The 27,482-nt window shown below is 53.8% G+C and overlaps 1 protein-coding gene across 7 annotated transcripts in view; it reads left to right on the top strand.

Annotated features, from left to right (window-relative positions):
- LOC147709622 (sterile alpha motif domain-containing protein 12-like) overlaps positions 1–25,409 on the top strand; it is a 184,053-nt gene extending 158,644 nt beyond the window's left edge. For 4 of the 7 annotated variants that reach the window (XM_086925521.1, XM_086925520.1, XM_086925523.1 and 1 more), the window contains one exon: positions 24,039–25,409. In XM_086925521.1, coding sequence (XP_086781647.1) covers positions 24,039–24,043 — 5 coding nt within the window. In that variant the 3' untranslated portion in view covers positions 24,044–25,409. The remainder of the gene's footprint in view (positions 1–24,038) is intronic. The other 3 variants (XM_086925522.1, XM_086925519.1, XR_015296562.1) reach the window with 2 other exon arrangements.
- The last annotated feature ends 2,073 nt before the right edge of the window (positions 25,410–27,482 follow it).

Raw genomic sequence — 27,482 nt, forward strand, 5'->3', positions numbered from 1 at the left:
CCGAGAGGGTAGGGGTACGGGAGGCACTCTCCCGTTGGCAGTCGAGCAATAGAATGTGAAACATGATACAACGCGGGGCGAAGGGCTCCGGATCATGGCCATGAGCCTGGAATGTCTTGGGGAGACGGCTCAAGAAGGAATTGGGCCGGGTTGTGCTCAGCGGAGGGCCGCTCGCGTCACGTTCTGTACCGAAGGAGTGCGGGTGAGGTGAGGTATTGCAAGGAATGGCCCGGGTTGTGCTCAGCGAAGGGCCGCTCGCATCACGTTCTGTACCGAAGGAGTGCGGGTGAGGTGAGGTATTGCAAGGAATGGCCCGGGTTGTGCTCAGCGAAGGGCCGCTCATGTCTCATTCTACACTGAACTTTCCGGTGAGGTAATTTATTGCAGGGATGGAATCCGGTGATCAGGCACTGGTACGAATGCTTGACCTAGAGGGTTGGGTTCTTTCATCAAGATGAGGGGGGAGACGGTAAGCTCTCTACTGTAAAGATGGCCCCGGCTGGGGAGGCTAGGGCGACTAGTTACGAGCCTCCTGGGTCCCTGGGCAGCCTGGTGGTCTGAGGGCGGGCCCAGGGGGAAGGCGGACAAGGATCAGACGTTTGGGGCCCAATCCTCATAGGCGCAGGGGTGTTGCACCTTGCGCGGATGCTCGGCAGGGAAGATGCAAGCTGGAAGGCACTTCGTGCAGGAAAAGGGGGGAGACGGTAAGCTCTCCACTGTAAAGATGGCCCCGGCTGGGGAGGCTAGGGCGACAAGTTACGAGCCTCCTGGGTCCCTGGGCAGCATGGTGGTCTGAGGGCGGGCCCCTGGGGAAGGCGGACAAGGATCAGACTTTTGGGGCCCAATCCTCATAGGCGCTGGGGTGTTGCACCTTGCGCAGATGCTCGGCAGGGAAGATGCGAGCTAGAAGGCACTTCGTGCTGGAAGAGTAGAATCTTGCTGAGGAAGATAGTGGACGTCAAGGATAAGAAGTTTAGGAAGAATTGGCAAGGTTGTGCTCAGTGAAGGGCCACTTGCGTTATTCCCATGACCAGATGATCTCAGGGTATCACCACGATGGTGTACAGCTATCTGACTTGGGCACAGATAATTTTATCAAAGAACTTTGGTCGGTTATTCTGAGCGCAGGTGGGGAGGGTGTCAGACCTGAGGGCCTTGGCCACCCTTGTGGCGGTAAAGAGACCTGCGATCAGTAACAGTGACTAACACAATGGACGGGAGTCCGCCTTGCGTACTCCATTGGCCAGCACCGAGGGGGGATATGGTAAGCTCTCCGCTGGGAGGAAGTTACCACCGGCTGGGAAGGCTAGGGCCACAGATTTAGAGCCTCCTGGGTCCCTGGGCAGCCTAGTGGTCGAGGGGTGGGCCCTGGTAATGGCGGACAAGGATCAGAGGTTGGGGCCCACCCCTCTAAGGGGCAGGTGCGCGGCACCTGGCGTAGGATACCCAGTTGCGAGATGCGAACCAGATGGGGCTCCTCCCTTGGTGCCGGAGGACATGAGAAGAACCATCATCAAGTCGTTATTAAAAGTGTGATTTTGAAATATCAGTTATGCATGTAAATTGCTTGTCATGTTTATGCATTGTTTGTGAATAAACATGGCCGCTTTTATCCCACGTAAATCTCATGGTGATTTCATTGTGGGCTTGCATGTTAATGTCAGATAGGGGGAGGTGGGGACAATGCTGGGGGGTCCTGGTCCTAAAGGGACGGGTGTGTGGGAGTTAAAATCTTAATCTAAGGCGAGGGGTATGGGGCCAGCAGGGTGAGAGCAGGTCCGATGTAGGCGAAGGAAGAGGCCGAGATCCCTATGTTACTGACCTAAATAGGTCACGGCCTCTGCCACCGCCCCCCACCGGACGTGCGTCACCTCCTGCCCCGGAAGCACTTCCTCTGGCTGGCCTCCCATAGGGCGGCCGGCCACCTACACTGACCGATGGCGTTGCGTGGGCCGGGGGGCCGGGCCCTAAAGGCGGGCTCGTCTAGCCTCGCCCTTGGTATAGGGCCCGGATCCCCCAGCATGCTCCATGCCTGCCCTACCCACCAATTAATCAAACTTTGAAATAAGGTGGGTGTACAAAAGGCCATGTTTAATGACAACACTCATAAACATGACAATAGATGATTAACAGAAAACACATTATCAAAACATTAACAGCTATTATTGAAGCATATCTTCGAAATTGCATTGTTCATTATTAAAGCTGCATTTGCTCTTAAAATATTCTTCTTTCCCCCAGCACCAAGGGGCCCTCTGGTTCGCATCTCCCAGGCCGAGATGCCCACGCAAGGTGCAACCCACCTGCGCCCCTGAGTGATGGGCCCCAGCCCTCGGGTCCTTGTCCGCCATTTCCAGGGCCCCACCTCTCGTCCACCAGGCTGCCCAGGATCCCAGGAGGCTCGTACCTGTCGCCCTAGCCTCCCCAACCGGTGGCCTCCATCCCCCTGCGAAGAGCTTACCTTCTCTCCCCTCAGTGCTGGCCTAGGGAGTGCGCAAGGCGTACTCCCGTCCATTTTGTAAGTCTATATCAATGGTCCAATGTCTCTTTTCCGCCACAAGGGTGACTAGGGCCCACAGGTCCGTCGCCCTTCCCCCATTCTGACAAGTCCAGCACAAAGAACCATATCCCTTTGCTCCATGTATCCGTACAAGTGGCAGATAAATGGACTCCATCATGGTGACACATTGCAGCTCCTGAAATCATCTTAGTGTGGGAGGTGCAGCAAGCGGACTTTCGCTGAGCACGACTTTGCCAACTCACCATTGAGACGTCTCACTGACACATTCACACCGTGATATTCGACGCTCTTGGTGGCGCTCTGGGTCCATCCTTGTGATACAACACCTCTCTGGAAACAGCAGGTCCGATGTAGGCGAAGGAAGAGGCTGAGATCCCTGTGTTACTGACCTAAATAGGTCACGGCCTCTGCCTCCGCCCCCCACCGGACGTGCGTCACCTCCTGCCCCGGAAGCACTTCCTCTGGCCGGCCTCCCATAGGGCGGCCGGCCACCTACACTGACCAATGGCGTTGCGTGGGCCGGGGGGGCCGGGCCCTAAAGGCGGGCTCGTCTAGCCTCGCCCTTGGTATTCTACACTCACTCCCCCTTCCACTGTTTTTCTTCTTCAGGCTCTTCACTCTTGCTGTCCACCTTTTGTTTCTCTCTCCAGTTCATCTCCATCTCTTCTCGCCTTGTGCGTCTATTGCACCCAGCCATGGTTTCTACTTTAGCTCACCTCAACGGCCCCACATGCACTTCTTTCTTCTATCCTCACACTTGCCGTTTTGTGTTCACAGCTCTCTCACATGTTCTTTTTCATCCTTGCTTTCTCTCAACCCTGCGTTCCCCTTCTGCTATGCTCTACTATTCTCTTTATTTGTCTTCATCGAGCTTTCAATCAATCATGTCCCACGTCTTCATCCCTATTCCTATGTTAATCTCCCTTCTATTTCTCTCTTATTTTCCTCAGTCTCTTTCATCCCTTGTACCCTTTTACCTTTATACTAGTCATCTCTTTCTCTGTGTCTGCATTCTTTCTTGATCCCTCTCTTCTCTGCCTCCTTTTCTCTAGTAGAACAATTCTCACTTTGGCCATCTCTGTTTTTATTTTGTACCCTCCATATTGTTTTATACACCCCCTTCCAAGTTTAGTCACTTTTTTGTTATTCACTTTATTCTCCTCCATCTGCTCTCTCCTTGTTTCTCCCTAGCTCTGAAGTTTAACTCCTCCACTCCTTTTCCCTGTCTGCCTTCTCCCTCTGTCAGAAATAACTCCTTTACAATCTATCCATTCCTCTCACCTGCTTACACGCTACCTTGCCAGCCTCTGACTCTCTTTTTTAGGTCAAAGTTTGTACAGAGTGTCCACACTTCGAATGGGGGGTGGAGGAAGTGCTTAGGACAGGGGCGCCCGTGTACCAGAAATCCCGCGATCCAGCAGGGTGCCGGCCACAGGTGGCCAGAACCGGATCCAGCTTCCACGCCTTCCCCCCCACCACTCCAGGAATGGTGGGCTGCCGGAAGTGCATCACCACTGGGCGCCACAGTTGTGGTTGCCAGGAGGAGGATATAAAGACCCTTGGCCGGGGTCTTTTCCCACCTGAACACCACAACGGAGGAGCGTTGACCGGCGAAGCCTTTTCTCCCTCCTGACATTAATATTACGCTTGTAGGCTTGGTGGGTCTAGAGTACTTAAGTCACGCCCTCCAGTTAGCAGGGGACTGGGAGGGTCCTTCAGAAGCAGTCCCCCCCTTTGGACAGTGTCAAGGGGTAAGGTTAGGCAGTCCTGGGACAACCAGAGGACGTACACCAAGATTGCAGGCTAGGGCTCACAGTTAGATCTTGGGGGTCGGCATGGGGTGCCCTGCTCCTGCCCCCCGTTACCGGAGCCCCTGGGGAGCTTGGTGTTCGAGGGGCGGTGCCCATTGAGAGGACAAGGGTACAGGGGCATGGGGCCGCCCCTCACAGATGCAGGCGGTTGCACCTTGTGTGGTCCAATGGAGACCAGGATTGCGAGGTGGCCCCTTGGGGAAAGAGGAGAAGGGTCCGGTTATTGAGCTACAGCTGGCACATCGAATTATTGAGTTTTGAGTTTTTTACAAAGTTTTATATAGCGCAAGTTTGACCTGAATCGGGTATCAGAGCGCTTTATATAGCACCAGTTACTTTACATGAGGACACATTCATATTAGTTAGCCACGGGGCGATTAGGTGATTTGCCCAGAATCACAGGATGTTCAGCGACATTGCCAAGACTCCAACCCGGTTCCCCAGATTCGAGGTCGACCACCCTTGCCATTAGGCCAACTCCTCTCCCCTTGTTGGTTTTGTTTGCTCATGATTTTGACACAGTTTGTATATGATTGATTAACAGATGATTCATATGTTTTTTCTATGCACCTTTTCTTGTGTTCTGTTGAATTTTCCAGATCTGCTCACATTTTGCTATGACAATGTTGTAATAAATTGACCCACAAAATAATTGTTGGTAACTCCTTTGGGTGGTGTTGGGGTGCGGTCCTATCGGGGGTCCGGGTCCTATAGACAGTGCTACTGTCGAACAGACCTAGTCCTAACAATGTATTAGGAGTGGGCTTTATGTTCAATCCTTCCAGCAATTGGGTTCTTCAGTCAGCCTGTTTTGACCATTTCCATAAGACTTAGCCAATAAAGTTTTGGCTCAGTCCATTGGAGTATTTATCTTTCACATAATGCTATTGGCTGCTTGGGTGTACCCTTTAGCGGATATTAGAGTGCTTCCATTGACTGCATGAGGGACTACTTTACAAACATAGCCCTCTCTCCATCTTGATGGCTACTTCTGTCTGTCTCGCTGTAGTGTGCGAATGCTAAACCTATCAGCACATTAAACCCAGACCTATTTGATGTGTAAGTGCTAGCGTCCTGCTGACATCTTCATTTCTCATCCCTCCAGTTTTTCTCTATCTCTCTGTTCTATTGCCTTTTCTAACCCTTTCACTCCAATTTCTCCCCATCCTCTTTCCTGCATTGGGTATTAAGGCATTTCTACTCATAAACATGAAATCATCCTCTCTGCCCTCCCCGAGTCGCCAGGGGCACAACCTGCACCTAAGCATCATTCGTGCAATACGCCCTGGTGCAAGAAATGAAAATTGGATCCTTGGCTGCAATTTGGAAATAAAATACAGTACTACAGTACTGTACAGTGCATCCCCCAGACCTCTGGCCCCGTGTGCCAGTGAACTGACAACACCATAGATAGGTGTGCCCCTGAAGCATCTGAATGCCAGGTCACAGTCACCGCCAATAGCTGCAGCCTCCTGTCCCTTCTACCTTGCCAAGATTGCCAGATCACAGGCAGGACCTCTTGCTGCAGTTCCTTGTTCTCTTTACTTTTACTGGAAGGCTAGGGCACAACACCTGTTGCTGCAGCTCATTCACTACCTTGCATGGGTTGCCAGGTCACAGTCAGCACCTGTTGCTTCAGCCCCTCGCCTTCTCTAGCTTGCATGGGTTGCCAGGTCACAGTCGTCACGTGTTGCTTCAGCCCCTCACCTTCCCTAGCTTGCATGCGTTGCCAGGTCATGGTCAGCACCTGTTGCTGCAGCCTCTCGCCTTCTCTAGCTTGCTTGGGTTGCTAGTCACAGTCAGCACCTGTTGCTGCAGCCCCCACCTTCTCTACCTTGCATGGGTTGCCCGGTCATAGTCAGCACCTCTTGCTTCAGCCCCTCGCCTTCTCTAGCTTGTATGGGTTCCTAGGTCACAGTCATCACGTGTTGCTTCAGCCCCTCGCCTTCTCTAGCTTGCATGGATTGCCAGGTCACAGTCATCACCTGTTGCTTCAGCCCCTCGCCTTCTCTAGCTTGCATGCGTTGCCAGGTGACAGTCATCACCTGTTGCTGCAGCCTCTCGCCTTCTCTAGCTTGCATGGGTTGCCAGGTCACAGTCATCACCTGTTTATGAAGCCCCTCGCCTTCTCCAGCTTGCATGCGTTGCCAGGTGACAGTCAGCACCTCATGCTGCAGCCCCTCACCTTTTCTAGCTTGCATGGGTTGCCAGGTCACAGTCATCACGTGTTGCTTCAGCCCCTAGCCTTCTCTAGCTTGCATGCGTTGCCAGGTCACAGTCATCACGTGTTGCTTCAGCCGCTCGCCTTCTCTAGCTTGCATGGGTTGTCAGGTCACAGTCATCACGTGTTGCTTCAGCCCCTCGCCTTCTCTAGCTTGCATGCGTTGCCAGGTCACAGTCATCACGTGTTGCTTCAGCCGCTCGCCTTCTCTAGCTTGCATGGATTACCAGGTCACAGTCAGCACCTTTTGCTGCAGCCCCTCGCCTTCTCTAGCTTGCATGGGTTGCCAGGTCACAGTCATCACGTGTTGCTTCAGCCCCTCGCCTTCTCTAGCTTGCATGCGTTGCCAGGTCACAGTCATCACGAGTTGCTTCAGCCTCTCGCCTTCTCTAGCTTGCATGGGTTGCCAGGTCACAGTGGATGGATGGATGGATAGGTTTTTATATAGCGCAATATCACCGCCAGGTCTCAAAGCGCTTTGCATTGGGAACCCGTCCTGGTTTTTCCCTGTGAGATAGCCCCTACTGGGTATCCCCAAGGTGAAAGCCAGGCATCCCGCCGCGGGGGGCCGTAGTGGAGATTAAGCAAGCTATTGCCCAGAGTTGCAGAGTGTGAACCTGTGATTCGAGTAGGCACCGAAGCGAGAATTACTGAGTCCGTAGACATTTTGGGCTCAAGAGCCTGCCGCGTCAGGAATTGAACCCTGGTCCCGGGTCTGATCTCAGCGTCCGGGTCTGTCTCCTCTAACCAGTGAGCCACACTTCTCCACAGTCATCACATGTTTCTTCAGCCGCTCGCCTTCTCTAGATTGCATGGATTACCAGGTCACAGTCAGCACCTTTTGCTTCAGCCCCTCGCCTTCTCTAGCTTGCATGGGTTGCCAGGTCACAGTCATCACGTGTTGCTTCAGCCGCTCGCCTTCTCTAGCTTGCATGGATTACCAGGTCACAGTCAGCACCTTTTGCTTCAGCCCCTCGCCTTCTCTAGCTTGCATGGATTGCCAGGTCACAGTCAGCACCTCTTGCTGTAGCCCCTCACCTTCTCTAATTTGGGTGGGATGCAAGGTCACAGTCATCACCTGTTGCTGCAGCCCCTCGCCTTCTCTAGCTTGCATGCGTTGCCAGGTCACAGTCATCACGTGTTGCTTCAGCCCCTCGCCTTCTCTAGCTTGCATGCGTTGCCAGGTCACAGTCAGCACCTGTTGCTGCAGCCCCTCGCCTTCTCTAGCTTGCATGGGTTGCCAGGTCACAGTCATCACGTGTTGCTTCAGCCCCTCGCCTTCTCTAGCTTGCATGCGTTGGCAGGTCACAGTCATCATGTGTTGCTTCAGCCCCTCGCCTTCTCTAGCTTGCATGGGTTGCCAGGTCACAGTCATCATGTGTTGCTTCAGCCCCTCGCCTTCTCTAGCTTGCATGGGTTGCCAGGTCACAGTCATCATGTGTTGCTTCAGCCCCTCGCCTTCTCTAGCTTACATGCGTTGCCAGGTCACAGTCAGCACCTGTTGCAGCAGCCCCTCACGTTCTCTAGCTTGCATGGATTGCCAGGTCACAGTCAGCACCTGTTGCTGCAGCCCAGCACCTTCTCTAGCTTGTTTGGGTTGCCAGGTCACAGTCAGCACCTGTTGCTTCAGCCCCTCGCCTTCTCTAGCTTGCATGGGTTGCCAGGTCACAGTCAGCACCTGTTGCTGCAGCCCAGCACCTTCTCTAGCTTGTTTGGGTTGCCAGGTCACAGTCATCACGTGTTGCTTCAGCCCCTCGCCTTCTCTAGCTTGCATTCGTTGCCAGGTCACAGTCATCATGTGTTGCTTCAGCCCATCGCCTTCTCTAGCTTGCATGCGTTGCCAGGTCACAATCCGCTCCTGTTGCTTCAGCCCCTCGCCTTCTCTAGCTTGCATGCGTTGCCAGGTCACAATCCGCACCTGTTGCTTCAGCCCCTCACCTTCTCTGGCTTGCATGGATTACCAGGTCACAGTCAGCACCTTTTGCTGCAGCCACTCGCCTTCTCTAGCTTGCATGGGTTGCCAGGTCACAGTCATCACGTGTTGCTTCAGCCCCTCGCCTTCTCTAGCTTGCATGCGTTGGCAGGTCACAGTCATCATGTGTTGCTTCAGCCCCTCGCCTTCTCTAGCTTGCATGGGTTCCTGGGTCACAGTCATCACGTGTTACTTCAGCCGCTCGCCTTCTCTAGCTTGCTTGGGTTGTCAGGTCACAGTCATCACCTGTTGCTTCAGCCCCTTGCCTTCTCTAGCTTGCATGGATTTCCAGGACACCGTCAGCACCTGTTGCTTAAGCCCCTCTCCTTCTCTAGCTTGCTTGGGTTGCCAGGTCACAGTCAACACCTGTTGCTGCAGCCTCTCGCCTTCTCTAGCTTGCATGGATTGCCAGGTCACAGTCCGCACCTGTTGCTGCAGCCCCTCGCCTTCTCTAGCTTGCATGGATTGCCAGGTCACAGTCCGCACCTGTTGCTTCAGCCCCTCGCCTTCTCTAGCTTGCTTGGTTTGCCAGGTCACAGTGAGCACCGGTTGCTGCAGCCCCTCGCCTTCTCTGGCTTGCTTGGGTTGCCAGGTCACAGTCAGCACCTGTTGCTTCAGCCCCCTCGACTTCTCTAGCTTGCATGGATTGCCCGGACACAGTCAGCACCTGTTGCTGCAGCCCCTCGCCTTCTCTGGCTTGCTTGGGTTGCCAGGTCACAGTCAGCACCTGTTGCTGCAGCCCCTCGCCTTCTCTAGCTTGCATGGATTGCCCGGACACAGTCAGCACCTGTTGCTGCAGCCCCTCGCCTTCTCTGGCTTGCATGGGTTGGCAGGTCACAGTCATCACGTGCTGCTTCAGCCCCACACCTTCTCTAGCTTGCATGGGTTGCCAGGTCACAGTCATCACGTGTTGCTTCAGCCCCTCGCCTTCTCTAGCTTGCATGGGTTCCTAGGTCACAGTCATCACCTGTTGCTGCAGCCACTCGTCTTCTCTAGCTTGCTTGGAATGCCAGGTCACAGTCATCACGTGTTGCTTCAGCCCCTCACCTTCTCTAGCTTGCATGCGTTGCCAGGTCACAGTTAGCACCTGTTGCTTCAGCCCCTCGCCTTCTCTAGCTTGCATGTGTCGCCACGTCACAGTCATCTCCTGTTGCTGCAGCCCCTCGCCTTCTCTTGCTTGCATGCGTTGCCAGGTGACAGTCAGCACCTCATGCTGCAGCCCCTCGGCTTCTCTAGCTTTCGTGGGTTGCCAGGTCACAGTCATCACGTGTTGCTTCTGCCCCTCGCCTTCTCTAGCTTGCATGGATTGCCAGGTCACAGTCAACACTTATTGCTTCGGCCCCTCACCTTCTCTAGCTTGCATTGGTTCCCAGGTCACAGTCATCATGTGTTGCTTCAGCCCCTCGCCTTCTCTAGCTTGCATGCGTTGCCAGGTCACAGTGAGCACCTGTTGCTGCAGCCCCTCGCCTTCTCTAGCTTGCATGGATTGCCATGTCACAGTCATCACGTGTTGCTTCAGAATCTCGCCTTCTCTAGCTTGCATGCGTTGCCAGGTCACAATCCACACCTGGTGCTTCAGCCCCTCGCCTTCTCTAGCTTGCAGGGATTATCAGGTCACAGTCAGCACCTTTTGCTTCAGCCCCTCGCCTTCTCTAGCTTGCATGCTTTGGCAGGTCACAGTAATCATGTGTTGCTTCAGCCCCTCGCCTTCTCTAGCTTGCATGGGTTGCCAGGTCACAGTCATCACGTGTTGCTTCAGCCCCTCGCCTTCTCTAGCTTGCATGCGTTGCCAGGTCACAGTCATCACGTGCTGCTTCAGACCCTCACCTTCTCTAGCTTGCATGCGTTGCTAGGTCACAGTCATCACGTGTTGCTTCAGACCCTCACCTTCTCTAGCTTGCATGCGTTGCCAGGTCACAATCCGCACCTGTCGCTTCAGCCCCTCGCCTTCTCTAGCTTACATGGATTACCAGGTCACAGTCAGCACCTTTTGCTTCAGCCCCTCGCCTTCTCTAGCTTGCATGCATGGCCAGGTCACAGTCAGCACCTGTTGCTGCAGCCCCTCTACTTCTCTAGCTTGCGTGGGTTGCCAGGTCACAGTCATCACGTGTTGCTTCAGCCGCTCGCCTTCTCTAGCTTGCATGGGTTGCCAGGTCACAGTCATCACGTGTTGCTTCAGCCGCTCGCCTTCTCTAGCTTGCATGTGTTGCCAGGTCACAGTCAGCACCTGTTGCTGCAGCCCCTCGACTTCTCTAGCTTGCATGGGTTGCCAGGTCACAGTCATCACGTGTTGCTTCAGCCGCTCGCCTTCTCTAGCTTGCATGGGTTGCTAGGTCACAGTCATCAAGTGTTGCTTCAGCCGCTCGCCTTCTCTAGCTTGCATGGGTTGCCATGTCACAGTCATCACGTGTTGCTTCAGCCGCTCGCCTTCACTAGCTTGCATGGGTTGCCAGGTCATAGTCATCACGTGTTGCTTCAGCCCGTCGCCTTCTCTAGCTTGCATGCGTTGCCAGGTCACAATCCGCACCTGTTGCTTCAGCCCCTCGCCTTCTCTAGCTTGCATGGGTTGCCAGGTGACAGTCATCACGTTTTGCTGCAGCCCCTCGACTTCTCTAGCTTGCATGGGTTGCCAGGTGACAGTCATCACGTGTTGCTTCAGCCGCTCGCCTTCTCCAGCTTGCATGGGTTGCCAGGTCACAGTCATCACGTGTTGCTTCAGCCCCTCGCCTTCTCTAGCTTGCATGGGTTGCCAGGTCACAGTCATCACGTGTTGCTTCAGCCGCTCGCCTTCTCTAGCTTGCATGGGTTGCCAAGTCACAGTCATCATGTGTTGCTTCAGCCCCTCACCTTCTCTAGCTTGCATGGGTTCCTAGGTCACAGTCATCACATGTTGCAGCAGCCCCTCGCCTTCTCTAGCTTGCTTGGGTTGCCAGGTCACAGTCATCACGTGTTGGTTCAGCCCCTCGCCTTCTCTAGCTTGCATGGGTTGCCAGGTCACAGTCAGCACGTGTTGCTTCAGCCGCTCGCCTTCTCTAGCTTGCATGGGTTGCCAGGTCACAGTCATCATGTGTTGCTTCAGCCCCTCGCCTTCTCTAGCTTGCATGGGTTACTAGGTCACAGTCATCACATGTTGCAGCAGCTCCTCGCCTTCTCTAGCTTGCTTGGGTTGCCAGGTCACAGTCATCACGTGTTGGTTCAGCCCCTCGCCTTCTCTAGCTTGCTTGGGTTGCCAGGTCACAGTCAGCACGTGTCGCTTCAGCCCCTCGCCTTCTCTAGCTTGCATGGGTTGCCAGGTCACAGTCATCACGTGTTGCTTCAGCCCCTCGCCTTCTCTAGCTTGCTTGGGTTGCCAGGTCACAGTCAACACCTGTTGCTGCAGCCCCTCGCCTTCTCTAGCGTGCTTGGGTTGCCAGGTCACAGTCAACACCTGTTGCTGCAGCCCCTCGCCTTCTCTAGCTTGCATGCGTTGCCTGGTCACAGTCACCACATGTTGCTATAGCCCCTTGCCTTCTCTAGCTTACATGGATTTCCAGGTCACAGTCAGCACCTGTTGCTTCAGCCAATCGCCTTCTCTAGCTTGCGTGGGTTGCCAGGTCACAGTCAGCACCTGTTGCTGCAGCCCCACGCCTTCTCTAGCTTGCATGGGTTGCCAGATCACAGTCATCACGTGTTGCTTCAGCCCCTCGCCTTCTCTAGCTTGCATGGGTTCCTAGATCACAGTCATCTCGTGTTGCTACAGCCTCTCGTCTTCTCTAGCTTGCTTGGGTTGCCAGGTCACAGTCATCACGTGTTGCTTCAGCCCCTCCCCTTCTCTAGCTTGCATGCGTTGCCAGGTCACAGTCGTCATGTGTTGCTTCAGCCCCTCACCTTCTCTAGCTTGCATGCGTTGCCAGGTCACAGTTAGCAACTGTTGCTTCAGCCCCTCGCCTTTTCTAGCTTGCATGCGTTGCCAGGTCACAGTCAGCACCTGTTGCTGCAGGCGCTCGCCTTTTCTAGCTTGCTTGGGTTGTCGGGTCACAGGAAGCACCTGTTGCTGCTGCCCCTCGACTTCTCTAGCGTGCATGGGTTGCAAGATCACAGTCAGCACCTGTTGCTTCAGCCCCCAACCTTCTCTAGCTTGCATGGGTTCCTAGGTCACAGTCAGCACCTGTTGCTGCAGCCCCTCGACTTCTCTAGCTCGCATGGGTTGCCGTGTCACAGTCAGCACCTGTTGCTGCAGCCCCTCGACTTCTCTAGCTTGCATGCGTTGCCAGGTCACAATGATCACGTGTTGCTCTAGCCCCTCGCCTTCTCTAGCTTGCATGCGTTGCCAGGTCACGGTCATCACATGTTGCTTCAGCCCCTCGACTTCTCTAGTTTAAATGAGCTGCTGGGTCACAGTCATCACGTGTTTTTTTCAGCCCCTTGCCTTCTCTAGCTTGCATGGGTTCCTAGGTCACAGTCATCACGTTTTGCTTCAGCCCCTCGCCTTCTCTAGCTTGCTTGGGTTGCCAGGTCACAGTCAACACCTGTTGCTGCAGCCCCTCGCCTTCTCTAGCGTGCTTGGGTTGCCAGGTCACAGTCAACACCTGTTGCTGCAGCCCCTCGCCTTCTCTAGCTTGCATGCGTTGCCTGACCACAGTCACCACATGTTGCTATAGCCCCTTGCCTTCTCTAGCTTACATGGATTTCCAGGTCACAGTCAGCACCTGTTGCTTCAGCCAATCACCTTCTCTAGCTTGCGTGGGTTGCCAGGTCACAGTCAGCACCTGTTGCTGCATCCCCACGCCTTCTCTAGCTTGCATGGGTTGCCAGATCACAGTCATCACGTGTTGCTTCAGCCCCTCGCCTTCGTTAGCTTGCATGGGTTCCTAGATCACAGTCATCACGTGTTGCTGCAGCCTCTCGTCTTCTCTAGCTTGCTTGGGTTGCCAGGTCACAGTCATCACGTGTTGCTTCAGCCCCTCCCCTTCTCTAGCTTGCATGCGTTGCAAGGTCACAGTCGTCATGTGTTGCTTCAGCCCCTCACCTTCTCTAGCTTGCATGCGTTGCCAGGTCACAGTTAGCAACTGTTGCTTCAGCCCCTCGCCTTCTCTAGCTTGCATGCGTTGCCAGGTCACAGTCAGCACCTGTTGCTGCAGGCGCTCGCCTTTTCTAGCTTGCTTGGGTTGTCGGGTCACAGTAAGCACCTGTTGCTGCTGCCCCTCGACTTCTCTAGCGTGCATGGGTTGCAAGATCACAGTTAGCACCTGTTGCTTCAGCCCCCAACCTTCTCTAGCTTGCATGGGTTCCTAGGTCACAGTCAGCACCTGTTGCTGCAGCCCCTCGACTTCTCTAGCTCGCATGGGTTGCCGTGTCACAGTCAGCACCTGTTGCTGCAGCCCCTCGACTTCTCTAGCTTGCATGCGTTGCCAGGTCACAATGATCACGTGTTGCTCTAGCCCCTCGCCTTCTCTAGCTTGCATGCGTTGCCAGGTCACGTAATCACATGTTGCTTCAGCCCCTCGACTTCTCTAGTTTACATGAGCTGCTGGGTCACAGTCATCACGTGTTTGTTTCAGCCCCTTGCCTTCTCTAGCTTGCATGGGTTCCTAGGTCACAGTCATCACGTTTTGCTTCAGCCCCTCGCCTTCTCTAGCTTGCATGGATTGCCAGGTCACAGTCAGCACCTGTTGTTTCAGCCCCTCGCCTTCTCTAGCTTGCATGGGTTGCCAGGTCACAGTCATCACGTATTGCTCTAGCCCCTCGCCTTCTCTAGCTTGCATGGGTTGCCAGGTCACAGTCAGCACCTGTTGCTAATGCCCCTCGCCTTCTCTAGCTTGCATGGTTTGCCAGGTCACAGTCAGCACCTGTTGCTGCAGCCCCTCACCTTCCCTAGCTTGCATGGGTTGCCAGGTCACAGTCAGTACTTCTTGCTGCAGCCCCTCGCCTACTCTAGCTTGCATAGATTGCTAGGTCACAGTCAGCACTTCTTGCTGCAGCCGCTCGCCTTCTCTAGCTTGCATGGGTTGCCCTGTCACATCAGTACCTGTTGCTTCATGCGCTCGCCTTCTCTAGCTTGCATGGGTTGCCCTGTCACATCAGTACCTGTTGCTTCATGCGCTCGCCTTCTCTAGCTTGCATGGGTTGACAGGTCACAGTCAGCACCTGTTGCTGCAGCCCCTCACCTTCTCTAGCTTGCATGCGTTGCCTGGTCACAGTCACCACATGTTGCTATAGCCCCTTGCCTTCTCTAGCTTACATGGATTTCCAGGTCACAGTCAGCACCTGTTGCTTCAGCCAATCGCCTTCTCTAGCTTGCGTGGGTTGCCAGGTCACAGTCAGCACCTGTTGCTGCAGCCCCACGCCTTCTCTAGCTTGCATGGGTTGCCAGATCACAGTCATCACGTGTTGCTTCAGCCCCTCGCCTTCTCTAGCTTGCATGGGTTCCTAGATCACAGTCATCTCGTGTTGCTGCAGCCTCTCGTCTTCTCTAGCTTGCTTGGGTTGCCAGGTCACAGTCATCACGTGTTGCTTCAGCCCCTCCCCTTCTCTAGCTTGCATGCGTTGCCAGGTCACAGTCGTCATGTGTTGCTTCAGCCCCTCACCTTCTCTAGCTTGCATGCGTTGCCAGGTCACAGTTAGCAACTGTTGCTTCAGCCCCTCGCCTTTTCTAGCTTGCATGCGTTGCCAGGTCACAGTCAGCACCTGTTGCTGCAGGCGCTCGCCTTTTCTAGCTTGCTTGGGTTGTCGGGTCACAGGAAGCACCTGTTGCTGCTGCCCCTCGACTTCTCTAGCGTGCATGGGTTGCAAGATCACAGTCAGCACCTGTTGCTTCAGCCCCCAACCTTCTCTAGCTTGCATGGGTTCCTAGGTCACAGTCAGCACCTGTTGCTGCAGCCCCTCGACTTCTCTAGCTCGCATGGGTTGCCGTGTCACAGTCAGCACCTGTTGCTGCAGCCCCTCGACTTCTCTAGCTTGCATGCGTTGCCAGGTCACAATGATCACGTGTTGCTCTAGCCCCTCGCCTTCTCTAGCTTGCATGCGTTGCCAGGTCACGGTCATCACATGTTGCTTCAGCCCCTCGACTTCTCTAGTTTACATGAGCTGCTGGGTCACAGTCATCACGTGTTTTTTTCAGCCCCTTGCCTTCTCTAGCTTGCATGGGTTCCTAGGTCACAGTCATCACGTTTTGCTTCAGCCCCTCGCCTTCTCTAGCTTGCTTGGGTTGCCAGGTCACAGTCAACACCTGTTGCTGCAGCCCCTCGCCTTCTCTAGCGTGCTTGGGTTGCCAGGTCACAGTCAACATCTGTTGCTGCAGCCCCTCGCCTTCTCTAGCTTGCATGCGTTGCCTGGTCACAGTCACCACATGTTGCTATAGCCCCTTGCCTTCTCTAGCTTACATGGATTTCCAGGTCACAGTCAGCACCTGTTGCTTCAGCCAATCACCTTCTCTAGCTTGCGTGGGTTGCCAGGTCACAGTCAGCACCTGTTGCTGCATCCCCACGCCTTCTCTAGCTTGCATGGGTTGCCAGATCACAGTCATCACGTGTTGCTTCAGCCCCTCGCCTTCTCTAGCTTGCATGGGTTCCTAGATCACAGTCATCACGTGTTGCTGCAGCCTCTCGTCTTCTCTAGCTTGCTTGGGTTGCCAGGTCACAGTCATCACGTGTTGCTTCAGCCCCTCCCCTTCTCTAGCTTGCATGCGTTGCCAGGTCACAGTCGTCATGTGTTGCTTCAGCCCCTCACCTTCTCTAGCTTGCATGCGTTGCCAGGTCACAGTTAGCAACTGTTGCTTCAGCCCCTCGCCTTCTCTAGCTTGCATGCGTTGCCAGGTCACAGTCAGCACCTGTTGCTGCAGGCGCTCGCCTTTTCTAGCTTGCTTGGGTTGTCGGGTCACAGTAAGCACCTGTTGCTGCTGCCCCTCGACTTCTCTAGCGTGCATGGGTTGCAAGATCACAGTTAGCACCTGTTGCTTCAGCCCCCAACCTTCTCTAGCTTGCATGGGTTCCTAGGTCACAGTCAGCACCTGTTGCTGCAGCCCCTCGACTTCTCTAGCTTGCATGGGTTGCCAGGTCACAGTCATCACGTGTTGCTTCAGCCCCTCGCCTTCTCTAGCTTGCTTGGGTTGCCAGGTCACAGTCAACACCTGTTGCTGCAGCCCCTCGCCTTCTCTAGCGTGCTTGGGTTGCCAGGTCACAGTCAACACCTGTTGCTGCAGCCCCTCGCCTTCTCTAGCTTGCATGCGTTGCCTGGTCACAGTCACCACATGTTGCTATAGCCCCTTGCCTTCTCTAGCTTACATGGATTTCCAGGTCACAGTCAGCACCTGTTGCTTCAGCCAATCGCCTTCTCTAGCTTGCGTGGGTTGCCAGGTCACAGTCAGCACCTGTTGCTGCAGCCCCACGCCTTCTCTAGCTTGCATGGGTTGCCAGATCACAGTCATCACGTGTTGCTTCAGCCCCTCGCCTTCTCTAGCTTGCATGGGTTCCTAGATCACAGTCATCTCGTGTTGCTGCAGCCTCTCGTCTTCTCTAGCTTGCTTGGGTTGCCAGGTCACAGTCATCACGTGTTGCTTCAGCCCCTCCCCTTCTCTAGCTTGCATGCGTTGCCAGGTCACAGTCGTCATGTGTTGCTTCAGCCCCTCACCTTCTCTAGCTTGCATGCGTTGCCAGGTCACAGTTAGCAACTGTTGCTTCAGCCCCTCGCCTTTTCTAGCTTGCATGCGTTGCCAGGTCACAGTCAGCACCTGTTGCTGCAGGCGCTCGCCTTTTCTAGCTTGCTTGGGTTGTCGGGTCACAGGAAGCACCTGTTGCTGCTGCCCCTCGACTTCTCTAGCGTGCATGGGTTGCAAGATCACAGTCAGCACCTGTTGCTTCAGCCCCCAACCTTCTCTAGCTTGCATGGGTTCCTAGGTCACAGTCAGCACCTGTTGCTGCAGCCCCTCGACTTCTCTAGCTCGCATGGGTTGCCGTGTCACAGTCAGCACCTGTTGCTGCAGCCCCTCGACTTCTCTAGCTTGCATGCGTTGCCAGGTCACAATGATCACGTGTTGCTCTAGCCCCTCGCCTTCTCTAGCTTGCATGCGTTGCCAGGTCACGGTCATCACATGTTGCTTCAGCCCCTCGACTTCTCTAGTTTAAATGAGCTGCTGGGTCACAGTCATCACGTGTTTTTTTCAGCCCCTTGCCTTCTCTAGCTTGCATGGGTTCCTAGGTCACAGTCATCACGTTTTGCTTCAGCCCCTCGCCTTCTCTAGCTTGCTTGGGTTGCCAGGTCACAGTCAACACCTGTTGCTGCAGCCCCTCGCCTTCTCTAGCGTGCTTGGGTTGCCAGGTCACAGTCAACACCTGTTGCTGCAGCCCCTCGCCTTCTCTAGCTTGCATGCGTTGCCTGACCACAGTCACCACATGTTGCTATAGCCCCTTGCCTTCTCTAGCTTACATGGATTTCCAGGTCACAGTCAGCACCTGTTGCTTCAGCCAATCACCTTCTCTAGCTTGCGTGGGTTGCCAGGTCACAGTCAGCACCTGTTGCTGCATCCCCACGCCTTCTCTAGCTTGCATGGGTTGCCAGATCACAGTCATCACGTGTTGCTTCAGCCCCTCGCCTTCTCTAGCTTGCATGGGTTCCTAGATCACAGTCATCACGTGTTGCTGCAGCCTCTCGTCTTCTCTAGCTTGCTTGGGTTGCCAGGTCACAGTCATCACGTGTTGCTTCAGCCCCTCCCCTTCTCTAGCTTGCATGCGTTGCCAGGTCACAGTCGTCATGTGTTGCTTCAGCCCCTCACCTTCTCTAGCTTGCATGCGTTGCCAGGTCACAGTTAGCAACTGTTGCTTCAGCCCCTCGCCTTCTCTAGCTTGCATGCGTTGCCAGGTCACAGTCAGCACCTGTTGCTGCAGGCGCTCGCCTTTTCTAGCTTGCTTGGGTTGTCGGGTCACAGTAAGCACCTGTTGCTGCTGCCCCTCGACTTCTCTAGCGTGCATGGGTTGCAAGATCACAGTTAGCACCTGTTGCTTCAGCCCCCAACCTTCTCTAGCTTGCATGGGTTCCTAGGTCACAGTCAGCACCTGTTGCTGCAGCCCCTCGACTTCTCTAGCTCGCATGGGTTGCCGTGTCACAGTCAGCACCTGTTGCTGCAGCCCCTCGACTTCTCTAGCTTGCATGCGTTGCCAGGTCACAATGATCACGTGTTGCTCTAGCCCCTCGCCTTCTTTAGCTTGCATGCGTTGCCAGGTCACGTCATCACATGTTGCTTCAGCCCCTCGACTTCTCTAGTTTACATGAGCTGCTGGGTCACAGTCATCACGTGTTTGTTTCAGCCCCTTGCCTTCTCTAGCTTGCATGGGTTCCTAGGTCACAGTCATCACGTTTTGCTTCAGCCCCTCGCCTTCTCTAGCTTGCATGGATTGCCAGGTCACAGTCAGCACCTGTTGTTTCAGCCCCTCGCCTTCTCTAGCTTGCATGGGTTGCTAGGTCACAGTCATCACGTATTGCTCTAGCCCCTCGCCTTCTCTAGCTTGCATGGGTTGCCAGGTCACAGTCAGCACCTGTTGCTAATGCCCCTCGCCTTCTCTAGCTTGCATGGTTTGCCAGGTCACAGTCAGCACCTGTTGCTGCAGCCCCTCACCTTCCCTAGCTTGCATGGGTTGCCAGGTCACAGTCAGTACTTCTTGCTGCAGCCCCTCGCCTACTCTAGCTTGCATAGATTGCTAGGTCACAGTCAGCACTTCTTGCTGCAGCCGCTCGCCTTCTCTAGCTTGCATGGGTTGCCCTGTCACATCAGTACCTGTTGCTTCATGCGCTCGCCTTCTCTAGCTTGCATGGGTTGCCCTGTCACATCAGTACCTGTTGCTTCATGCGCTCGCCTTCTCTAGCTTGCATGGGTTGACAGGTCACAGTCAGCACCTGTTGCTGCAGCCCCTCACCTTCTCTAGCTTGCATGCGTTGCCTGGTCACAGTCACCACATGTTGCTATAGCCCCTTGCCTTCTCTAGCTTACATGGATTTCCAGGTCACAGTCAGCACCTGTTGCTTCAGCCAATCGCCTTCTCTAGCTTGCGTGGGTTGCCAGGTCACAGTCAGCACCTGTTGCTGCAGCCCCACGCCTTCTCTAGCTTGCATGGGTTGCCAGATCACAGTCATCACGTGTTGCTTCAGCCCCTCGCCTTCTCTAGCTTGCATGGGTTCCTAGATCACAGTCATCTCGTGTTGCTGCAGCCTCTCGTCTTCTCTAGCTTGCTTGGGTTGCCAGGTCACAGTCATCACGTGTTGCTTCAGCCCCTCCCCTTCTCTAGCTTGCATGCGTTGCCAGGTCACAGTCGTCATGTGTTGCTTCAGCCCCTCACCTTCTCTAGCTTGCATGCGTTGCCAGGTCACAGTTAGCAACTGTTGCTTCAGCCCCTCGCCTTTTCTAGCTTGCATGCGTTGCCAGGTCACAGTCAGCACCTGTTGCTGCAGGCGCTCGCCTTTTCTAGCTTGCTTGGGTTGTCGGGTCACAGGAAGCACCTGTTGCTGCTGCCCCTCGACTTCTCTAGCGTGCATGGGTTGCAAGATCACAGTCAGCACCTGTTGCTTCAGCCCCCAACCTTCTCTAGCTTGCATGGGTTCCTAGGTCACAGTCAGCACCTGTTGCTGCAGCCCCTCGACTTCTCTAGCTCGCATGGGTTGCCGTGTCACAGTCAGCACCTGTTGCTGCAGCCCCTCGACTTCTCTAGCTTGCATGCGTTGCCAGGTCACAATGATCACGTGTTGCTCTAGCCCCTCGCCTTCTCTAGCTTGCATGCGTTGCCAGGTCACGGTCATCACATGTTGCTTCAGCCCCTCGACTTCTCTAGTTTACATGAGCTGCTGGGTCACAGTCATCACGTGTTTTTTTCAGCCCCATGCCTTCTCTAGCTTGCATGGGTTCCTAGGTCACAGTCATCACGTTTTGCTTCAGCCCCTCGCCTTCTCTAGCTTGCTTGGGTTGCCAGGTCACAGTCAACACCTGTTGCTGCAGCCCCTCGCCTTCTCTAGCGTGCTTGGGTTGCCAGGTCACAGTCAACACCTGTTGCTGCAGCCCCTCGCCTTCTCTAGCTTGCATGCGTTGCCTGGTCACAGTCACCACATGTTGCTATAGCCCCTTGCCTTCTCTAGCTTACATGGATTTCCAGGTCACAGTCAGCACCTGTTGCTTCAGCCAATCACCTTCTCTAGCTTGCGTGGGTTGCCAGGTCACAGTCAGCACCTGTTGCTGCATCCCCACGCCTTCTCTAGCTTGCATGGGTTGCCAGATCACAGTCATCACGTGTTGCTTCAGCCCCTCGCCTTCTCTAGCTTGCATGGGTTCCTAGATCACAGTCATCACGTGTTGCTGCAGCCTCTCGTCTTCTCTAGCTTGCTTGGGTTGCCAGGTCACAGTCATCACGTGTTGCTTCAGCCCCTCCCCTTCTCTAGCTTGCATGCGTTGCCAGGTCACAGTCGTCATGTGTTGCTTCAGCCCCTCACCTTCTCTAGCTTGCATGCGTTGCCAGGTCACAGTTAGCAACTGTTGCTTCAGCCCCTCGCCTTCTCTAGCTTGCATGCGTTGCCAGGTCACAGTCAGCACCTGTTGCTGCAGGCGCTCGCCTTTTCTAGCTTGCTTGGGTTGTCGGGTCACAGTAAGCACCTGTTGCTGCTGCCCCTCGACTTCTCTAGCGTGCATGGGTTGCAAGATCACAGTTAGCACCTGTTGCTTCAGCCCCCAACCTTCTCTAGCTTGCATGGGTTCCTAGGTCACAGTCAGCACCTGTTGCTGCAGCCCCTCGACTTCTCTAGCTCGCATGGGTTGCCGTGTCACAGTCAGCACCTGTTGCTGCAGCCCCTCGACTTCTCTAGCTTGCATGCGTTGCCAGGTCACAATGATCACGTGTTGCTCTAGCCCCTCGCCTTCTCTAGCTTGCATGCGTTGCCAGGTCACGTCATCACATGTTGCTTCAGCCCCTCGACTTCTCTAGTTTACATGAGCTGCTGGGTCACAGTCATCACGTGTTTGTTTCAGCCCCTTGCCTTCTCTAGCTTGCATGGGTTCCTAGGTCACAGTCATCACGTTTTGCTTCAGCCCCTCGCCTTCTCTAGCTTGCATGGATTGCCAGGTCACAGTCAGCACCTGTTGTTTCAGCCCCTCGCCTTCTCTAGCTTGCATGGGTTGCCAGGTCACAGTCATCACGTATTGCTCTAGCCCCTCGCCTTCTCTAGCTTGCATGGGTTGCCAGGTCACAGTCAGCACCTGTTGCTAATGCCCCTCGCCTTCTCTAGCTTGCATGGTTTGCCAGGTCACAGTCAGCACCTGTTGCTGCAGCCCCTCACCTTCCCTAGCTTGCATGGGTTTCCAGGTCACAGTCAGTACTTCTTGCTGCAGCCCCTCGCCTACTCTAGCTTGCATAGATTGCTAGGTCACAGTCAGCACTTCTTGCTGCAGCCGCTCGCCTTCTCTAGCTTGCATGGGTTGCCCTGTCACATCAGTACCTGTTGCTTCATGCGCTCGCCTTCTCTAGCTTGCATGGGTTGCCCTGTCACATCAGTACCTGTTGCTTCATGCGCTCGCCTTCTCTAGCTTGCATGGTTTGCCAGGTCACAGTCAGCACCTGTTGCTGCAGCCCCTCACCTTCCCTAGCTTGCATGGGTTTCCAGGTCACAGTCAGTACTTCTTGCTGCAGCCCCTCGCCTACTCTAGCTTGCATAGATTGCTAGGTCACAGTCAGCACTTCTTGCTGCAGCCGCTCGCCTTCTCTAGCTTGCATGGGTTGCCCTGTCACATCAGAACCTGTTGCTTCATGCGCTCGCCTTCTCTAGCTTGCATGGGTTGCCCTGTCACATCAGTACCTGTTGCTTCATGCGCTCGCCTTCTCTAGCTTGCATGGGTTGACAGGTCACAGTCAGCACCTGTTGCTGCAGCCCCTCACCTTCTCTAGCTTGCATGCGTTGCCAGGTCACAGTCAGCACCTGTTGCTGCAGGCGCTCGCCTTTTCTAGCTTGCTTGGGTTGTCGGGTCACAGTAAGCACCTGTTGCTGCTGCCCCTCGACTTCTCTAGCGTGCATGGGTTGCAAGATCACAGTTAGCACCTGTTGCTTCAGCCCCCAACCTTCTCTAGCTTGCATGGGTTCCTAGGTCACAGTCAGCACCTGTTGCTGCAGCCCCTCGACTTCTCTAGCTCGCATGGGTTGCCGTGTCACAGTCAGCACCTGTTGCTGCAGCCCCTCGACTTCTCTAGCTTGCATGCGTTGCCAGGTCACAATGATCACGTGTTGCTCTAGCCCCTCGCCTTCTCTAACTTGCATGCGTTGCCAGGTCACGTCATCACATGTTGCTTCAGCCCCTCGACTTCTCTAGTTTACATGAGCTGCTGGGTCACAGTCATCACGTGTTTGTTTCAGCCCCTTGCCTTCTCTAGCTTGCATGGGTTCCTAGGTCACAGTCATCACGTTTTGCTTCAGCCCCTCGCCTTCTCTAGCTTGCATGGATTGCCAGGTCACAGTCAGCACCTGTTGTTTCAGCCCCTCGCCTTCTCTAGCTTGCATGGGTTGCCAGGTCACAGTCATCACGTATTGCTCTAGCCCCTCGCCTTCTCTAGCTTGCATGGGTTGCCAGGTCAGTCAGCACCTGTTGCTAATGCCCCTCGCCTTCTCTAGCTTGCATGGTTTGCCAGGTCACAGTCAGCACCTGTTGCTGCAGCCCCTCACCTTCCCTAGCTTGCATGGGTTTCCAGGTCACAGTCAGTACTTCTTGCTGCAGCCCCTCGCCTACTCTAGCTTGCATAGATTGCTAGGTCACAGTCAGCACTTCTTGCTGCAGCCGCTCGCCTTCTCTAGCTTGCATGGGTTGCCCTGTCACATCAGTACCTGTTGCTTCATGCGCTCGCCTTCTCTAGCTTGCATGGGTTGCCCTGTCACATCAGTACCTGTTGCTTCATGCGCTCGCCTTCTCTAGCTTGCATGGGTTGACAGGTCACAGTCAGCACCTGTTGCTGCAGCCCCTCACCTTCTCTAACTTGCCTTGGTTGCCAGGTCACAGACAGCATGTGTTACTGATTTTTTTTGTCTGGATTGCCCTGTTTCAGTCAGGACCTGCAGTACCCTGGATTCTCTCTGCTCCGCATGGGTCTCCTGGTCGCAGTCAACACCTTCTGCGACAGCCATGCTAGCCTCTCTGCACACCCTTGTTCAGTAGATCACAGTTAGTGTCTGTTGCTGCAGCGTCCCTCCCTACCCTCTACACTGCTTGGTCATCTTGTCACTGTCAGCACCTATGCCTGCAGCTCCTCTGACCGCAGGAGCCGTGGCCAGATCCCCTGGGTGTACATAAAATCTGTTTGCAAGGCACCTAACATGCTTCCTGCCTCTCTCTGTCTTCAGCCTATTGTGAAATGTGCGACCCAAACAAGAGAGTCTTTATGAACAAAGCAATTCATTATTTCTAAATGATTTCCCTTCCTTAAGCCTTTTATGCCATGGTGGTATTTTCTTTATGTTTCTCACTTGAGCTTCCAGTGCTAATAACAGTGAATTCATGTTTTCTATTCTTTCTGTCTGCAGCATGACATGAAGTCATTCGCAGGCTTCACCTAGACTCACCTGAACTAAAGGCTGGATGAGGACATGAACACCGGACGGGGAGATGGGGGCGACCAGCACGCATTCAGAAGAAGACCTCTGACCAGTGATGACGAAGGCAAGAGGTGCATCCATTGGCCTTCTCAAGCAGTGAGTGCAAGAGCTGCAGCTAGGAAACGGAAAAGGCGCATCATTTCCTATGGGAGCATCAGACTCAGAATAGCCTACTGACTTCAAAGAGAGTCCTTCGGTTCTTCAGAGAAGTGCTCGAAACTTGCTGCTGCTCTCCAACTAGAAGAGCCGATTGTTGATCTACGTTTAGTGCTTCAAGCCACACTCAGCCAGGGTGGACTGTTGTTTGTAGGGACATCCCGGCATGTAGAGACTAAACTTATTGGAATATTATGATATCTCTTGACCCTTTGAGATATACCTTCCTTGGTAACATGAATGAAATTCAAAGACCTCTTGCTCAGTATTTATGTTAATTTTTGGGGTCACTTATCTGTGGTCACCATGAAGTGCAAACATGCAGAGGTGTTGACCAGGGCCCACGCTGGTGGACTGGCCACTCCTTTGGACCAGGAAGACATCCATTTAAAAGAGGTGTTGAGTAGCTTCCTCTCCGTTTCATGATCCTCTTGTTCAGCGAGTACTGATGGAGAGTATTCCAGAAGAGCGTTAGTTGAATAGCAGATGTCTGATTGCCCTATCATAATTTGGTTAACCCGCGTAACAAACGGGGAACTGCGGAGCAAACTGCAGAGCTCTCTCTGAGGTGAAGAGTGTCATACTGTTTTGGAGGCTTTCGGTGAGTGCTTTCACACACCATTTGGAAACACCATGGGAACCCTCTTGAGTGCTCTTCTGGGCAACCAGTCATCGAAGGCCGGTTTTGCCAATAAATTGATTCAAGCTGGAGTGTGGCATGTGTCCTTTTGGTGGATGTTACATTCGCCAAGGGTTACAGTAATCAATTGAGATGATCATGAAGGCTGTAAGCAGTGTATGTTTTCAACATTATGTCTAAGTTCTTGCCAGATTTTAAGGGGAGAGGAAGTTCCCAAACTCGATGGCCAACTGGACGGAGTGGCACTTGGAGTCGAGCAGCTAATGAGTAAAATATTGGTTCTTGGCTATTTATAGGCGATATACCTTGTCAGCATCCACGGACAATCATGGGGCCACCTCCATTCATAGGAAAATATGGTGAGGACAAGTTATTGATTTGTATAGCGTCACTCGCTGGTACCACAGACTCGCGAAGGGCTCTGCAGGTTTAATATTTGCAGCTGAGATAAACATTCTTCTGAAGGACAGGTGTTAGTTAATAAATCCTGCCAAGGTTGACCCAGCCTTCTATCTTTCCCAGGTCAGAGTGTTGAGTGCCATGATATGTTGAGTAGGATATGGTATTTATAGTGCTTAGGAATGACAGACCAGTGGAATTAGGGCCTGTATAAAAATAGTAAATTTTATCCACATGCCTATGACTGCCAGCTCCCTTTGGAGGGCCATGAGGCAAAGAGGGACTGCTGGGCCTCAGCCGCGGGGGTTAAGGTTGCACGTCTTTGATGACATGGGGGCTGTCCTACTGTGTCTGTGCTAATTGGGCAAAGTACTAACCCTTCAGAACTTGACTCTCAGTGGTAGCCACGGCGAGCGAATATATGTCATTACTACGCATGGTTTACATTGCATGCCATTACAACGTAGTTGTCACAACGACCGTGTTGTTACATCACAAACCATTACATGGCAAGTCATTACATCGACATGCTGTAGAAGGTGAGGTGGATTAGGAATAGTATAATTTACTGTTCCTATTTCAGTTTGTGCAACAGCAGGGAAGGTGTTGGATTGTAAATCCAACACCTTCCGCCCACTACAGCTAGTCGTTGTAACGACTTGCGATGTAATGGTTCACGATGTAACGATGCGGTCGTTGTAACAACCGCGTTGTAATGGCATGCGATATAAAACATGCGTAGTAAACTCTGTTTCCCAGGTGAGCTGTTACAGGCTTTTGAGAGCGGCAGTGTGGGGGTGTTCAAGCTCAAAACTCACACAGTAGTGTGATAACAAATTATCAAACCCAGTGCTTACTTTTAACTCCATCGGTGCGGCGCATTTTCCCGCTGTGCGCTAAAAATTTGAAAAACCCGCGGTTCATGACGAGCTCAGGTCGTCATGAGCGTACGAGAGGTGTACTTCATGACGAGCTGAGCTCGTCATCAGCGTCGAAGGGGTTAAAAAGACTAGTACCTTATTACACCCTAAAACGAAATCCCACACAAGTAATAAGAAACAAACACAATTTAGTGAACTTGGTGCTGGGCGATCTGCACCTCGATCCACGACGTGTGGCTCTTGCTGGAGAGTCAGTCCTTGGGCAGGGATGGCAGACTCCTTTCCTCCCCTGTCAGCAGGCGGGGTGGCTCGTAGGTAACTCAGGTCAAGGGCCAGGTTCTTCCAGCAAGGCAGGACTTTAGGGGAGTGGAGAAGTGTGGCTCAATGGTTAGAGCGGCAGACCCTGATGCAGAGGTCTAGCCCGGTACCAGGGTTCAATTCCCCGCCTCAGCGGGTCTTGGACTCAAAAATTCCACGGACCTGATAATTCTCGCCTCGGTGCCTATTCCAATCATGGAGTCCCGCTCTGCAACTCTGGGCAATAGCTTGCTTAATCTCCACAACGGCCCCCACAACGCTAAGGATGCCTGGCCTCCACCTTGGGGGTGCCCAGGAGTGGACGCCTCACAGGGAAAGCCAGGATGGGTTCCACAGCGGTATTCGTACAAGCGCCTTGAGACCCTTGTGGGTGAGTAGTGCGCTATACAAGTATCAATTTACATTTTAGGTGATGTTCCACACTCCAGGGAAGTTGCAATCGCCCTGGTTGCATAGCAGTCCTCTGAGTACTCAGCCATGCACTACCTTCCCTGGTCATAGAGAACTTTGCACTGAAATAAGTGAGTCAGTGGTCCTGTGTTTATACAGCCAATCAGATGAGAGATGTGGAAACTCGGAACGGGTTTAGCGTCGTTCTTCTTGCAAGTGTCCTCTGGAGGCTGCTCCCCAAACACATCCTCAAGTATCCTCTCAAGGCAGCTTTCCAGACACAGCCTTTTGTAGAGTGATGCTCCTCACAGCAGAATCCAGACTGATGCACAACAGAGGCTCAAAGAGGTGTGAGCTTTTTGCCGCTGCTTTTGAACAGCCACACTGAAATGTGATCAGGAGAAATAGAAAAGGCTGACCACACCTGAGAGATTCCTTTCACCTTGAACAAGAAACTGCATTCCCACCCTTCGCACCCACAACTACAAAACGGCAGTGCTATAGGAAGGCTGGGCAGCAGCTCCACTCAATGCATGTCCCATTGGGACACAAACATGTAGAACATTTATTCGGGAAGTGGAACTTTTC

Source organism: Lissotriton vulgaris, chromosome 6 (genome assembly GCF_964263255.1).
Source record: "Lissotriton vulgaris chromosome 6, aLisVul1.2, whole genome shotgun sequence".
Classification (NCBI taxonomy): Eukaryota; Metazoa; Chordata; class Amphibia; order Caudata; family Salamandridae; genus Lissotriton; species Lissotriton vulgaris.